At 43.6% G+C, this 17,529-nt stretch overlaps 1 protein-coding gene across 1 annotated transcript in view; it reads right to left on the bottom strand.

The window, feature by feature from the left end:
- lrp5 (low density lipoprotein receptor-related protein 5) overlaps window positions 1-17,529 on the bottom strand; it is a 98,535-nt gene that overhangs the window by 43,251 nt on the left and 37,755 nt on the right. Inside the window, 4 exon segments of the mRNA XM_034084695.2 lie at window positions 14,748-14,919; window positions 16,208-16,296; window positions 16,455-16,673; window positions 16,748-16,836. Coding sequence (XP_033940586.1) covers window positions 14,748-14,919; window positions 16,208-16,296; window positions 16,455-16,673; window positions 16,748-16,836 — 569 coding nt within the window.

The following is a 17,529-nucleotide window of genomic DNA, read 5'->3' as shown; positions in this document are numbered from 1 at the left end:
GAAAGGTCAGCACTGTTGCTGCTCTCCCTAGGAGTGGCCGTCCTGTAAAGATGACTGCAAGAGCACAGCGCAGAATGCTCAATGAGGTGAAGAAGGATCCTAGAGAGTGAGCTAGAGACTTAAAGAGATCTCTGGCACATGCTAACATCTCTGTTGACGAATCTACGATACGTAAAACACTGAACAAGAATGGAGTTGTTTAACTCTAAAATGGTGCAACTGTCACCAAACCTTATTTCCTCAGGATAAATAAAAGACTGACTCTGGTAATGATAGCAATCCCGTGGCTAGTCCTTCTTTTACACTCTTCCATTCTGTTTACTACCTACAATATACTTTTATTGACTGAATGTTTTCTGTTTTGATCTTCATTCACATTTGTATTGTTTTATTGTACGGCTGTTTCTTAGCATAGCATGAGACTACTACAGAGAGCATTTTAGCCTTCAGACACGCCCATGTTCTTCCACAGAAAACAAAAGTCATGACTGTAAAGAAGGATTAGTTTATAAGAGCTGGACAATGATTTACACTGACTTCATAAAGCATTTACTCAAACAAACCACACATTTTGATTTATGTGTTCCTTTCATAGCTCCCTTTGGTTGCTATGAACCCGTAGATAATGCCTAGAATAAAAAATGCGGCATTAGAACGAGTGTTGTTTCTGTGAAGAGGGGCAGTGTATCCAGCTATCTGTTTAGTGAATACTCATTTGAATATCCATTCAGGGGGTGGGGGTGAGCAAACAGAAAAAATAGACCATTCACTTTGATGGGCCTCTGATCCAAGGGAGGTTCCTGACCCCTCGACAAAAAACCTATTCATTTATCACTGTGACACAATTAGACACGGCCATCCCAGTGAAAAGATGGCCGGGACTCCCTCTCTGTTCCCTCTCCTCCTCTCCTGCCTGCTCTTTTTCAGGAAGAGTTATGCTCTGGGACTTTCCTTTTTCATTTTGGGTGTGAGAACATCTCATTTGTTGATGGACACTGGGGGACAGAGGACAAAAAGGCAGAAAGAGAGCAAATAGAAAAGTAACAAAGGTCTGATCGGACACGCAGGGAGAAGTCAGCGCGGCGCAGGACAGTTCACATACGCTCCGCTCTGATGGACATGATGAAACACACAGGCTGAATGGAATCCTGCCCAAAACAGGACGCTTGCACAGTGTTTCACCCACAGCCCAAAGCCCCACACACCCAGGGTTCAGGTCTCTGACTGCTTATTGTGTGATGGAGAACTCCAAGCTGTTCCATTAACTGTTACTTTCATTGAGGAGTAATAAACGGCATCATTTCAAGTTTTGGGAGGCTGTTAGTGCACCGATGAAGAGCTCCAACAAAATACTGTTTTCATGTTGCCCTGCTCTGTTAATAGGGCTACATCATGAATCCAAATTGTATCCAAGTCACAATATGGACTAGTGCAATATCCAAATCCCAGAGGGCAAAATATTTGGTAAAAGCTAAATATATCCAAATATTTGAACACAGTATTCTACATATATGATAACAAATAAATACTTGATTGGTACAGATTGTGTTAAAACAAATATTGTATTCCCTCTGAGTCTGAATGTTTTATTCCCAGACATTTCGCAATTGAAATAACATTCAACATTTTTTGTATTCAAGAGAACTTTGCTCTAATTTTAATTAAAATGTGGGAAAGTCTAAGCTCCATCCCCCAGAATGCATTCTATTAGTCAAGAAAACTCTCCTGGTGAATTTTGTCCTCAATCTGACAACATGTACCCCTCCCTTCTCAACCTTGAAGTGTAGCCTCAGTTGCAGCACCGTGGCAGCCCAGCAGGGGCAGGAGACTATGTATTTGAGGTAGAAAGACATTCTGCTTAAGATTTTTGTTATAGTTTAATACATTTAACTGTCTAATGAGGTAACCATTTATAAAACTACATTGCAATGATTTGTCTTATGTTGTTGTTATTCATTATTCACTGTTTTGTCTTGTGAGAAATTATTTACACTGTCGCACTTTAAAAAAAAAAAAAATAGAATCGGAGGGATGTCATTTTCTTATTGTGCTTACTTTTTTGTATATGTATATTTCTTTTAAATATTTATCCTGTTTTTTATTTCATAACTAGTTTCTGAAACAGCTTTTTAAATGATTCTATATTCGCTCTTTTTTTGTAGAACTGAACTTCTTTTATCATGTTTAGGTATGCACCAGGGCATACATCAGGCCGATTGTCGAACCTCAGATTGAGGAGGAACAATGCGGATTCCGTCCTGGTCGTGGAATGACGGATCAGCTTTTTACTCTCGCAAGGATCCTGGAGGGGGCCTGGGAGTACGCTTATCCGGTCTACATGTGTTTTGTAGACTTGGAGAAGGCGTATGACCGAGTTCCCAGGGAGTTACTGTGGGAGGTGCTGCGGGAGTATGGGGTGAGGGGGTCTCTACTCAGGGCCATCCAATCTCTGTACTCCCAAAGCGAGAGCTGTGTCCGGGTCCTCGGCAGTAAGTCGGACCCATTTCCGGTGAGGGTCGGCCTCCGCCAGGGCTGCGCTTTGTCACCAATCCTGTTTGTAATATACATGGATCGGATTTCGAGGCGTAGTCGTGGGGGGGGGGGGGGTCTGCAGTTCGGTGGACTAAGGATTGCACCACTGCTTTTTGCAGATGATGGTTCTGATGGCTTCATCGGTCTGCGACCTTCAGCACTCACTGGATCGGTTCGCAACCGAGTGTGAAGCGGCTGGGATGAGGATCAGCACCTCCAAATCTGAGGCCATGGTTCTCAGCAGGAAACCGATGGACTGTCCACTCCAAGTAGGGAATGAGTCCTTACCCCAAGTGAAGGAGTTCAAGTATCTCGGGGTCTTGTTCTCGAGTGAGGGAACAATGGAGCGTGAGATGGGCCGGAGAATCGGAGCAGCGGGAGCGGTACTGCAGTCGCTTTACCGCACCGTTGTGACGAAAAGGGAGCTGAGCCAGAAGGCAAAGCTCTCTGTCTACCGGGCCATTTTCGTTCCTACCCTCACCTATGGTCATGAAGGATGGGTCCTGACCGAAAGAACGAGATCGCGGATACAAGCGGCCGAGATGGGTTTCCTCCGCCGGGTGGCTGGTGTCTCCCTTAGAGATAAGGTGAGAAGTGCGGTCATCAGGGAGGGACTCGGAGTTGAGCCGCCCCTCCTTCGCGTCGAAAGAAGCCAGTTGAGGTGGTTCGAGGCACCTAGTTAGGATGCCACCTGGGCGCCTCCCTAGGGAGGTGTTCCAGGCACGTCCAGCTGGGAAGAGACCAAGGGGTAGACCTAGGACCAGGTGGAGGGACTATATCTCTTCGCTGGCCTGGGAGCGCCTTGGGATCCCCCAGTCAGAGCTGGTTGATGTCGCCAGGGAAAAGAAAGTTTGGGGCTCTCTGCTGGAACTGCTACCCCGAGACCCGACCACGGATAAGCGGGAGAAGATGGATGGATGGACCATTTTAAACCAAAGCAAATTCCTGGTATGTACAAACTGATTCTGATCAAACAGATGTTCATTAACATTTTGATGATAAATAATAAAAATGCATTTTTTGTTGTTAAATGTTCCTTAAGGAATCAAAAACATTCAACTTCTCAAATGGTAACATATCTATTCGCTAACCCTTATCTTAAAGGATGCTGGTCTGTGGATGAAAAACACACACACATCATGACACACACCCATAAACAAACAGCGCTGCTATCTGTTTCCTACATTAGCAAACAGAGGACGTGAAGACACCCTGGGAGTGTTTACTTATGTGTGTGGGTGTTTCATAATGGAGGAATGTCTCAGAAATGTGCAACCTGAGAGCAGCCAATGTGTGACAGATGATACACGCCAGCCATCCAAGAAGAAGACGGCTTGATGATAACAGCAGCCACCACGGAGTCCCTGTGAAATGCACCTTGTATCTACAAGTCATCTTAAAAAGCGAGCACGTCTGATTTCTACGATGATTTTATTCAAACTAATCTCCTGTCCAACATATAATCCGATATAGTTGGTGATGCTAGTGCTACTTTTAAACAGAACCTTTCCTGTTCCTGGTTTCAAGATGATCAATCATCTTTATTGAGTTTTTAAATGACATGATGTACATGTACAGTCACTTTTATTATTATTTCACTGTGTATTGATCCTGATCCAGTTCTATCGTCTTCTGTGTCCAAAGAAAACCTGATGGCCCATAACTCAGTGTTCAACGTCTGTGACACACACACACACACACACACACACACACACACACACACACACACACACACACACACACACACACACACACACACACACACACACACACACACACACACACACACACACACACACACACACACACACACACACACACACACACACACACACACACACACACACACACACACACACACACACACACACACACACACACACACACACACACACACACACACACACACACACACACACACACACACACACACACACACACACACACACACTACTTGTAATCAGTATCGATCTGTGTTATACTGTTTGTGGCATATTTACAATTTCACAATCAGTCAGACTATAAGCATGACACATGAAGTCAACAAGCAGACCTGAGGTCAGTGGAATCAACAGGAAGTCTTTGCTGGTCCCTCATGTGCTTCCCCTTCCTGTAGTGTGTTCTATAGGTGTGTGTGCATGTAAATGGTCTGCAAAGGCCAAGTCCACTGGACTCCTTTGTTTACTTGCGTAACATAGTGATATCACTCTGTAACGCAATTGCTTCAATTGGCTAGCGAACCAACACATTGAACGTGATAGGCTTAGGGGCGGGACATCTCTAAGCGGTTGACCAATCACAACAGAGTCTGCCAGCTAACCAATCAGAGCAGACTGGGCTCTGGTTTCAGACAGAGGGTGAAAAGAGGTGCTGCAGCACAGTATGAGAAACATTAAAGCGTGGAGACATGTCACCGTAGAGACACTAAATATAAATATGGACCTGAACATCACTATAATAGGGCCCCTTTAACGCCAAAAGGTTTCTCAATGAGATGCTAAATGTAGCCATCTTAAGTAATCACAATATCTTCAAAAAGATAAGGAAGCAGATTCGACTGTCTGGAAGAATTTCATGTTTAAAGACAATGGTGAAAGTAACAAGCACAGATAAGGCTATCAGTATTGGATCAGTTGTACCCTGCGGACACCTCTAAGTTAGACAGCAGCATATAACCATCAAATACAATCATTCAGGAAGAAAACCCAACTACAATAACATTATATACATAAAGTGTACAGCTACTTTCTAGTTCATATCTCGAGAGGTGTGGCTCATGTGCGCTAGTTTGGAGACCCTACTCAAAAGGATTGTAACCTCTGATCTATGGTTTACTATTGATCAAATGTACTATATTGCTTAGCTCTACTCCACTGCTGCTCTGTTGTAACTCTGCAGTACGCAAGCTTACCTATATAAATACCACATTTACATTTCAAATCAAGGTGGAAATGTACACAGAGTTTTAAAGATTTAATATTTTTTCAGTGACACAAAATGTAAGTTAAAAGTGTGTTGCATGAACACTAGGAACTATTGTTAAATACCTGTGGCCTCTCTTGCCTCCACGAGTCTTCACAGCTCTGATTTGTAGTAGCATGGAGATTACACTTTCAAATGGTTTTCCTTATTATTTTATGACCCTGGTATAACTCTGGTTTTATTATTACTGTCTGTTGCTTTGTAAATAAGGGACTTGAGTTTTTGTTCAAATGTTTTTGGGTTGTTATTGGTTGGAATTTGTTGTCAGAAAAGGTCATTTTAAGGATTTAAGTAGCTGCAGTTGTATCGAAAGTTAAGTTGACCTCTGTCATCCACACGGGACACAGCAGACATAAACACACAGAGCTGCAGGCTAGTAGCTGCTATCGCTTGCTCACGACAACAGTGCTTACATCAGACCGCAATATTACCATATTACCAGGAGACACACACACACACACACACACACACACACACACACACACACACACACACACACACACACACACACACACACACACACACACACACACACACACACACACACACACACACACACACACACACACACACACACACACACACACACACACACACACACACACACACACACACACACACACACACACACACACACACACACACACACACACACACACACACACACACACACACACACACGAGCCAGAGGCTGATCTCCCAGAGGAAATAAGACACGCAGCTGCTGTCGCTGTGTGGTGGTAGACGGGGAGGAGAGCAAAGAGCAGACAGACAGACAGAGGAACAGGATAGAAGGAACAGGGAGGAGAGCAAAGAGCAGACAGACAGACAGAGGAACAGGACAGAAGGAACAGGGAGGAGAGCAAAGAGCAGACAGACAGACAGAGGAACAGGACAGAAGGAACAGGGAGGAGAGCAAAGAGCACACTCTGGAAACTCTGAGCAACAACAGGTGTTTCTGTTATGTCTCTAACCTGAGAGATAGAAACACACAGAACTCAGGCAGGACTTATGAGAACGTGTCAAAGCTGCATCAATCAGCTGTCAGACGTCAGCTGTGGACAACAAACATTAGTTTTCATCCATCAGAAAACACCATGCAGTACCTTTTGAATGAGTTTAAGGTTGAACTGTCCCCAGAATGAAAAAGAAAAACAGTGCAAGGAAAGGAAAGGGGTTAAGCCCCTGTCACACTGTCCCGACATTGAGACCCGATGGACACACGATAAAGGAAATGTTCAAATTCGGCTGTGATCGTAGCAACATCGGGCCGTTCGTGAGGGCATCTTAAGCCATCGTATGACCGCTGGTGGAGTTTCTCAGGCTCCGACAGCAACTTCATGAGCGGCAACTTCGTAAGGCACTCGTGAGGGCATCTTGTCGAATCGTGTCATCTTCTTGTTATCATCGGTGCCATCGGGCATTCGCCTTCACTCTGATCGGGGCGAATGCCCGATGGCACAGATGATAACAAGATGCCCTCACGATGGCCTTACGGTACGTCCACACAGCAGCTTCAGAAGAAACTTCCACCGCTTCCAACGCTTCTCTGCCCATTGACTTTGAATGGGGATGACGTCACTTTGCCTCGCTTTTCGCCGAACTGCATTGTGGGGGAGCGAAGCGAAGATTTCCAGGATGTCCAGGATTCCAAAGTTGAGCAATGTTCAACTTTTGAAGCTGAGCTGGAAGCGCCAGCCAATCATACACGTTTATGCAAATCTGACGGTAGAAGCGCTAGCCAATCAAACCGCGTGTAAGCAGAGAGAACCAGACCGCAGTTCATTTCCTCATATTCCAAACGAGAAGTTACGGTAGCAAATCACCCGGTTCTTTAAGACCAGAACTATTAACGGGATACAAACCGGAGGAACCCGGCATGGAGCGAGGTGGCAGAGACAGGGGGGTAGGTTTTGTTTGGGGAGTTTATATATATATTGCTCGCATAAAATCCCCGGGGTTTTTTGCTTTGTATGTCGGGGGCGGGAAATTCATGTGATTGGTTGTTGGTCGCATTGCTCGCAAACAATCCCCAAGCTGTCAGACACGCCCAGCTCCAAGATTTTTGAAAAGCTGCTGTGTGGACGTACCGTTACGAAGGGCAAAATTGACACACAAATTCAACACGAAAATGAACCTTCTCAAGGTCCTTCTGCAATTTGTTGGCATGCCAAAGATTTTCCCACCGCTCACGAAGTTGCTGCGATGGCTTAAGATGCCCTCACGAATGGCCCGATGTTGCTACAATCAGAGCCGAATTTGAACATTTCCTTTATCGTGTGTCCATCGGGTTGTTTTATTGTACAACAAAATCATGTAAACATATTATGTAAATAACCCAATTTGTGTTCTGTGAAACTGAAATGGATATAATATATTATTTTGAAGGAGAGTTGACAGGAAGTTGTTGTTGCTATGGAAACAACAACATGACGGAGAAAACGTAATATCTTCTACATATAAAGACGGAGAAAGTAAAGAACAAAGTCTGAAGATATCAGTACAGTATCATAGTACTGTAACATAATTGTTTTTGGTACTTTTGTTGCAGTTGTATGTCTTAAACGTAATGTAAATGTTGCCTTCGTGTGTGGTTCGGGGCCATCTTCGTGCAAAATTTACAATTCCATATTCGTGTGTCCATCGGGTGTCAATTTCTGGACAGTGTGACAGGGGCTTTAAGGACAGAGAGCCGGACGTCAGAGAAATCAAGAGAAGACGACAGGCGGGAAGAAAACACTGAAGGGAACACTGTATTGGCTCAGGAAGTGTTTAAAGACTGCTTCATAGAACACTTTAACAGACTTGGACAGTTACAGAAAACCTTTATCAGTGCTGCATTCATTTTAAGTCACGTTGGCATGCCGTGGAACAGACTCTTTTCCTTTTAGCGGATGCAATACGACCACTTTTAAGTCAATAAAATCGTTTTATATCAATACTGTGAGTCAAGTCGTTGGTTTAATGTAGTATGTGGCCGTATAATAAGCGGGTTATGGAGTGTTCCACAGAGATCAAGATCCCCTCTGCTTTCCCAAAGCATCCAAATGATGTGATTTTTTCAATAATGACAACCTTGTTGCCTAATTTCCCTTTCCTAACGCAAATGTATCCTTAAATAATGCCCACATATAACGTCAACGATCCTTGAAAATACCAATAGAGTGGACTAGAGCAGTGTTTCTCAAACTTTTTCATACCAAGGACACTTAACCAATAAAAAAACACTCGCGGGCCACCTACAGTAACTCCACAAATATCCAAAAACTCATTGTTTTTCTAGAACAGATTACAAATCGCCTGAAAATGATACAGACAAGTGGCAACATGTGTGATGAAGGTGTTGCGCTGGGCTATATCATGCAATCGAGAGTGAAACTTAAGCTCGCTCCATTGCGGAGATATTTCCGCGAGAGTGCGGAAAACTTAAATGTATTTATTTAAAATGTGAAATGTTTTCCAATATACTCACGGACCACTAGTGGGCGCTCACGGGCCACCAGTGGTCCGCAGACCACACTTTGAGAAGCACTGGACTAGAGCAAAGCTCAATTTGACTTCTAGCAGCAGGAGTTGTAATTCATATATTCTTCAAGCATCTCCACGGCGTTGCTCAAAGCAGTGAACAGCCAACTTAGTTTTCTTGCTGCCTGTCAGAGAGTTGGAGCTGATGTGTGTGTTTGCCTGCTCCATTATAACCACTGCCAGTGCTTTAAAGAGAAGCGCCACCATCTCACAAAGCTGCCACAAATCGTCTTTCACGGCCCTCACAGAGAATAAAGCATCAGGGCAGCACAGAGGCCAACGTCCACACAAAACTTCATTTCGATCTTTTATCTAATTGATCCATTCAGCTCGGCCCCATTTGCCAGGCAGCTTCAAAGGGGGAGAGAAAGACCTGATCCAAACCACTGATCTGCACTGCTGTTGTACGAGGAACACTGACAGAAAAAAGTCAAGTTCAATGTATCAACGTCAATGTGATGCATTTGTAGATTCATTCAGAATGTTATTCCACACACAACATGTCCTACATGGCAGCACAGACTAATACAGGAAGTAAGTGAACATACATTTCTTGAGAATTCTTTGTAATGTTAACAGGATTCTAATTTGTTGAATTATTCACCTGTAGAAGAACTTGGAGCGTGTCCACCTCACCTCGAAGCTCCATCTCTGAGGCCCTCGGCTGCTCTGGCAGATATTTCCCTCTCTGAGGTTTTGATGTGCTCCTTGTTCTCTCGCTGCATGGTTTCATATTGTTGCCTAGTAGCCTCCATTCCAGCCCTCGCTGCGTCGTACTTTTCACTTGTGGTTTTGAGTTATTTTCCAACATTTTCCACTGCAACTTCGTGGACCCAGTTTTGAAGCTTCACGTTTTATCGAACCAATCCATAAGTTCCAGTGAAACCTATGGATGCTGTTCCTGACTCATCTCTGCTTTCAGGCACCTGTCAGTTAACAGCTCGGAGTCAGTAAGAAACTGACGGTTTTAACCGCTAATGTAGCTATAAGCTGCTAGTAATTATTCTGTATAAGAGTATGTTTATTTATCAGGCTCTTTCCTATGTTTGCAGTGGGTTGGGTTATGCTTTGTTTCATTTACATTTTATGTCAGATTTAGAAAAAACTAAATATGGGATGGCTTTTCCCAGATGACAAACACCGTCAAAATCATATCTTATCTTAACTGTTGTTGTTTTACACTTGAGTTTATTTTTGTTAGAATAATGATCGTGTTCTCTAACATTGGGAATGTTAACATTATTCAGGTGGATGTTTTCTGCCTCTTCCTGCACTGTATATCATTTTGCATCTGTTGTTTTTGTGTATTTTCAAATTGTGCAACATTTTTTAAATAATCAAATGCATCAAAATGATACTTAAACTCAGTACTTGTATCTAATAACATTCCACCACGGACAGAAACACACGTCGCAATTGTTGTTGTTGTTGTTAAGCTGGACGGCTACAGAAACAAGACACAGGCAAGAAGAGTTGCTATTGAAACAAGGTGCAGGGCCTTAAGCAGGGGAAACTCCCTCATACACACACCTCCTTCTCTCCACCACACACACACACCTCCTTCCCTCCACCTCATACACACACCTCCTTCTCTCCACCACACACACACACACACACACACACACACACACACCTCCTTCCCTCCACCTCAGACACACACCTCCTTCCCTCCACCTCAGACACACACCTCCTTCTCTCCACCTCAGACACACACACACACACACACACACACACACACACACACACACACACACACACACACACACACACACACACACACACACACACACACACACACACACACACACACACACACACACACACACACACACACACACACACACACACACACACACACACACACACAATATGGCTGAGCAGTGTGATTGAACGGCACAACACGGTCAATCTGCATAATCACAACAAAGCAGCCGTTTTGTGTGAGTACAGAGAAAGCAACACATCAGTCAAAGCCGCCAACACATTCACGCACCCACACACACACACACACACACACACACACACACACACACACACACGCACTTCTATTTGAAGGAGGGGTGGGGGGCAGGGGGTGCGGTAACTTCAGAGGTTTGTTTTTTTTCCACAGTGGAGGGGGAGTGGTGGGAGTTTGCAGAGGGGGGAGTCAGATTTCTTTAAAAGAGACTTGAAAACACGATGGAGAGAGAGACAGAGGGAGAGACAGAGGGAGAGACCGAGGGAGAGAGCATTCCGCCAGGGTTCTGGAGAAAGTCTTCGCTCTGCCTCGGTCATTTATCATTCCCTCTCTTCTTTCTCTCAAAAGGTAAAATGCTGGGCGCTGTCTAGTTTTCAGCTGGCTCCCTTCGCGCGCACACACACACACACACACACACACACACACACACACACACACACACACACACACACACACACACACACACACACACACACACACACACACACACACACACACACACACACACACACACACACACACACACACACACACACACACACACACACACACACACACACACGCCACTAATACCATATGTTATATGATGCTCTAAGATATATCAATTCATCAGAAGGTATCAACTGAATGTAACTTAAGACAAAGACAAGTTGTGAGTAGTGTCTCATAATTAGAAACTAATATCAATAAAGTTACAGATTTCTATGATCTTATTTTTTGCTTTAGTTCCAAAGATAGTGACCTTTAACACGTATTGCGTAGAGATAAATCCAGTATATATAAATCAATATCTCCTTCTAACATAAGGACACACACACATACACACGCTTTTTACAGTCATGTTTCCTTTCTTTCTTTATTATTTTATTATTGATTTTATTATGTCTTGTTCTATTATATTGCCATCAATAATAAAATCATATTGAATATGTATTTGTGAATACTATATTCAAACCAATGAATCGATGATTTGTTGTCGTGTGGTATATGTGGTCGCACACACACTTCGGTGCGACATTGTATTCTTTTAGCTGTTATTATCTCCTGTGATGAAGCTCTTTAACTCACTTCTGGGAAAGATGGACGCACTTTAGAGATGGAACATACTCAAGTGAGACAAAAGTCAAAATAGAGAATATAAATGCAAACACACCTGAGTGTTGCTGAGCTTTGTCATACATTTGTAATCTAGCCAGTAAGAAGGTCACTATCCTTGTGGTACAACATATTGAGCAATTGGTTCGGTGGTATTGTAACACTCTAATACCACTAATACTGAAATGGATAATGGACAACTAAAGCAAAAATAAGACAAGAGAAGTTGCTCATCTCCAGTAAATCCATAGTTTAGTCTTCGAGGTGTACATTCAGCCTCGTGGAACAAGAAACTGTGAACCGAATCCCACTCCACACGGACACGAGAGAGACGCAGGCACACATACAGCAGACATTTCTTCACACCCAGCACTAATTTCTTTTCACCGGCATAAAAACAAGGATGAAACGTGTAAAAAACCCTTTGAGGTGGGTCCTTTCACCCTGACAGAGAGAGAGAGAAAAAGAGAGGGGGGGGGCAGAGGGAGCACCCACCCCTTTCCAATTGGTAAGCATTCAGCCAGAAAGCTCCGGCATTCACTATTTTGTTCTCGTGTTCTCTCTCCGTCTCTCTGCAGCTATGAAAATACCACCAGTAAACGTGTCCAATTCCGTAGAACCAGCCACCACATCACAGAGACACGATAACCACACAGCATCTGAGACAGGAGTGTGAAGTACTTTGAACAACTAAACGGAGTAGTGAGAAGCTGGTTAAAGTCAAATAAAGAGAGAGCCGAGAGGTCTCTCTAGTTATTGTAATGTCTGAAACATAGACAGTGTGTGATATTCATAGAGAGAATGGAGAACACCTGCTTTAAAGAGCTCTGGGAGCCTTGGGGAGAGGGGGAAGGGCAGCGAGAACACCCCCCCCCCCAGTCCTCTACCTCTCCGACTGGGCTGCACTCCACACTCTTACTGCCTTCTCAACCGAGCACACTAATACATTGTTGGGGGGAAAAGGAGATAGTGCTTAGATACTAGTAGCTATATAAAGCGACTGGGTGTCCAGCTGACCAAGTAGCATTTTTTTGATACTCCTAACCTACAAATATTTTTTAGGTGGAATATTTTTTATTTTAGAAAATATTCAATAAAAAGACCTAAACCTGGGGGCAGCGTTCTTTCATGTCTCCCCCATAGTTACAACCGTTCCTCTTTCATATGTAGTGCCAGTGTTTCCCCTACAGTAGGTTTACTGCTTTGGGGGGTGCCCTCTGTCCCTGAGGGGGTGCTGTCTGTCCCTGAGGGGGTGCTGTCTGTCCCTGAGGGGGTGTTGTTGGGATATTTGTTTTTGTTAATCCTCTGGAGCAAAGAGAGGAGCTGTGGATTAATGTTATTGATTAATGCATCAGTGTTTCTTAGGGTCAAAAACACTAAACTCATAACTTCAAATCAAAGTGTTTAGTTTATATAATAAAAGAGCACATGTTCAATGTGTAAAGTGACAGTAGATATAGATTAGTTGCAATTTGGTGCTATAAATATGTATTATTAAAAAAACACGGGGCTCCGTTGGCGGGGCGCGGGGCTCCGTTGGCGGGGCGCGGGGCTCCGTCGGCGGGGCGCGGGGCTCCGTCGGCGGGGCGCAGCACCCCTCCAAGACAAAGGTAGGGGAAACACTGAGTGCTATTGGGGACTAGTTCCTGACGGGAGAGTTCCATATGATAATCTCCCCAATGGCGAAATGAACATTCATTTTTCAAACCATGCTAAAAATATCTTTCATAATTTGGCTTTGAAAATTACGGAACACCAAATAGTTTCAATTTTAGGGCACAAACAAATAAGATGACAAGATGTACCTACAAATATTTAAAACAATCTAAAAAATGAATATGCTCCGATATCAGTCTTGGGATTTACCTGCGAGACACGCATGACTTCTGAATGCCTTCGTTCATTCTGTTATGTAAAGAAAATAACATTTCCACACAGTCAGAGGTATAAGAGTGTGTGTGACAGACTGCATGGTCAGTCCCACTGGAGGGTAGTGCTGTCGGTTCAAAGCTCCAACACACACTACATTAATGGAATACATGACAAGATGACAGCTACGTCTCAAACACACAGCCACTATGTTGACATAGTCTGACATAACATGTTTTAGGTCATCTTTCAATCATTCATGATCAGATATTTTTCACTTAAGGGATCTTTTGTCAGTCAAAAGAGTCAAGTGTTAATATTGGATGAAGAAAAACATGTTTGTGATTGTAGCCCCTAAATGACCTTCTTTTTTGTGTCTCATTAGAACACATACACCGTCAGTTGACACTCTGTCAGAGAACGTGCAACACGTCAGAGGACGCATCAGAAAGGCTTGAATTGGTGTTGTCTGCTGTGTGTCTTGGTGGTTGAGTCTTATTGTGAATGTTATGGATGTTAATTGATGTATTTCTGTTAAGGTTTTGAATGGGACCCCCGGGAAGCAGCACAGTAGCTAATGGGGATCTAATGAAACAAACAATCAAACAAAGGAGACGAACCGGACCACATGGGAGCTGACGACAACTACCTGACACAAGGCTGCATGAGGCTGTGCAGCTGTTGCATAACACATATAATGTATCCTCATTCCACCTCATCTTTTCTGGGTCATGTCCTCTCTGTCGTTCAGCTAGTGACACCATGTAGAGAAGTTTTGAAGACATACCTCTATCTTGTCAGTTTTTGCATCTCCCCAGTAGAGCTTTCCTGCAGCGTGATCTATAGCCAGTCCATTGGGCCAGCCCAGAGAGCTGTTAAGCAGAACCAGCCGCTCCGTTCCATCCAGGTGGGCCCGCTCGATCTTAGGATGTTCTCCCCAGTCCGTCCAGTACATAAAGCTGAGAGAGACAGAGGCAATGAGACTAAATACAATGACTTCTTGTACAATTTACACATGTTCCACTGAGTACACGTTAGACGCTTTTATCCAAAGCGACTCACATACTCAGTACTGTGGGCGATCCCCACAGGAGCACTTTGGGGTGAAGTGTCTCAGGGACACAACGACATGCTGACTGCAGTGGGGTTTGAACCTGTGCTCCCTTGATCCCAACACCAACGCACTAGTCCACTGCGCCACATGCCTCCGTACATAAAGTCTATCCTTCTCTAAGCTAAAGGAGGCTAATGTTTGGCGTGATGACGTTTCTTAATTAGACAATTGTTAGAAACAGCAGTTTTTATGACACACAGAACAACAGAGGGGAATTTACTGACGTATTTTATGTCGTAAAAATCGAAAAAAAGTCTCGTCAGCTTTTGTTAACCATCGATCTTATTTCAGGCATCGAACCAAAAACACATTCGACTGTGATGAGGAAACCGGAGGGGGAACATGCCAACTCATTCCTGCAGCACTCCATAGACCAGTGGTTCTCAAATGGGGGTACGCGGACCCATAGGGGTACGTTGGAGTACTGCAGGGGGTACGTGAGATTTATGTTATGTTATGGAATTATTTTTTTTAAATATACCAATTTTAGGAAAAGTAAGGACGTTTGAGCAGTGTGGGTTTCATATGAACAGAGTTTCACATATTTCAAAACGTGAAGTGTAATAACTGCAGTTTGCCTCCTGTCAGAATGACAAAGACCCTCAGTGAAGCACAAGCCCATGTTTCACTACATTAAGTACAACTTATTAAAAAGATTAGTTCAATGCAACTAATGTCGTCTAGGTGTTATCGCATGATGTTAAAATTGGTTTGCCATGAATTTAGTGATGGATTGTAAACATTTGAAATGTAGCATTTAAGTGTTTCTCAGTTACTGTTGTTGTTTTAATAACTCAGACACTGATGGTGCAGCGCTGTACTGTACCTCTTTATATAGGCATTTTGTCCTTAACATATAGTTTTTGCGCTGATCAGGGGGTACTTGGCTGCATTTTTTTTCAAAGGGGGTACATTATTGAAAAAGTTTGAGAACCACTGCTATAGACTTTGGTTTGTCTTTTAATTCCCAACATGGGCATCTAAATGTTGCAAACAATTGTCTACACTAGCTTTTGTTTGTTGACCTAAAAGTAGTAAGTATTTGTAAGAGGTTTTTCGATATATATTTTTTTATCTTGATGTCCACTCTCCCCAGAATATATACCCCATGCATAAACAGAGGCTAACCCTACCCATTGACGGGGTCCAGGACGATGGCTCTGGGTTCATCTAGATTCTCAGAAATCAGAATTTTCCGAGACGTTCCATTCAGCCTGGTTACCTGAAAGGCCACATTAAACCAGTTAGTCCTGAATGGAGACATATGCATACACAGGAATAATGTGGTCGACCAGCAGTATTGTAGATATTTAGATGTTGCTTAAACACTGGTTTTAAGATGAATATAACTGGTGGAACTGTTGTTGTGTAAAGATGTACCTCGATCCGGTCAGTGCCGGTGTCAGTCCAGTACAGGTTTCTGGCCACCCAGTCAACAGCAATGCCATCTGGGTGGTTGATCTCCGTGGTAACCAGCATCATGGCATTGCTGCCGTCAATGTTGGATCGGCGGATGGCCCGAACCTCATCGTCCGTCCAATAGACGTAACCCTCAACTGGGTCATAGTCGATAGCTATGGCATGGCGAATGTCATCGACCTGCACGAGCAGAGGAACAATGATAAATACCTGAAAGAGAGTGTGTGCGTATGTGCGGTTGTGTGTGGGCTTACCTGTAGCACTATGTCAGTGAAGTCGGGCAGGTCCAGTGAGATCCTCCGGAGGTCCGTCCTTCGAGCCAGCAGCAGAACCTGCTCTGCTCCTGAACAACAGACACGTTTGATTCCTTGTTAACAGTCAGTTCATATTGATTCTAAGCTGGTCACAGGAGGGTTTGTGCTGAAGTAAATTCAGCTCTGAGGCAGTTGGCTTTACTGATATGAACACTCGCACAGTGGTGATTTGTACAACTTGAGCCATTAAAAAACACATTTCTTTTTTGTTTCTTAAAGACGATTGGGCGGGGTCTCCAGTGCCTTCGTTATAGAGACCGAACTGAAAAGGTGAGTCAGAAAGGACGACACGTGTACATGGCCCCAGGCTTGACTGAGCCCCAGCACATGGGATATTTCCAAACATATTTAGTTACATTTTTGAATTTTAGAATTAAAACAAAACAAATCATTTTACAAGGTCCCTCCTATTTTTAATTAAGGAAATGTTCTTGTGTTTCTCATGGTTTGAATGACAAATTGCTGGTACCGTAAGTCATGTATAATAAGGTCTTGATATCAGACTAATGACCCCTAATGATGTTGTTGACAGCCGTGCACTTTGGTTTTGGAGCTAACATTAGTTCTACACACAGACTGAATGAATGGACTGCTTCCCAGCTCTCGATCAGGACGTCTAAGTGTAGCGCTTTTATGGGAATATGCAGTTGTCTCGTGGGCTTAGAAACCAAAATGAACGAGTCCAAGAAAAGGTCTTATACATATATCTGAATGTGAGAAAA

Source organism: Pseudochaenichthys georgianus, chromosome 6, assembly GCF_902827115.2.
Source record: "Pseudochaenichthys georgianus chromosome 6, fPseGeo1.2, whole genome shotgun sequence".
In the NCBI taxonomy this organism is placed as follows: Eukaryota; Metazoa; Chordata; class Actinopteri; order Perciformes; family Channichthyidae; genus Pseudochaenichthys; species Pseudochaenichthys georgianus.
This window is presented reverse-complemented; position numbering and strand designations above follow the sequence as displayed.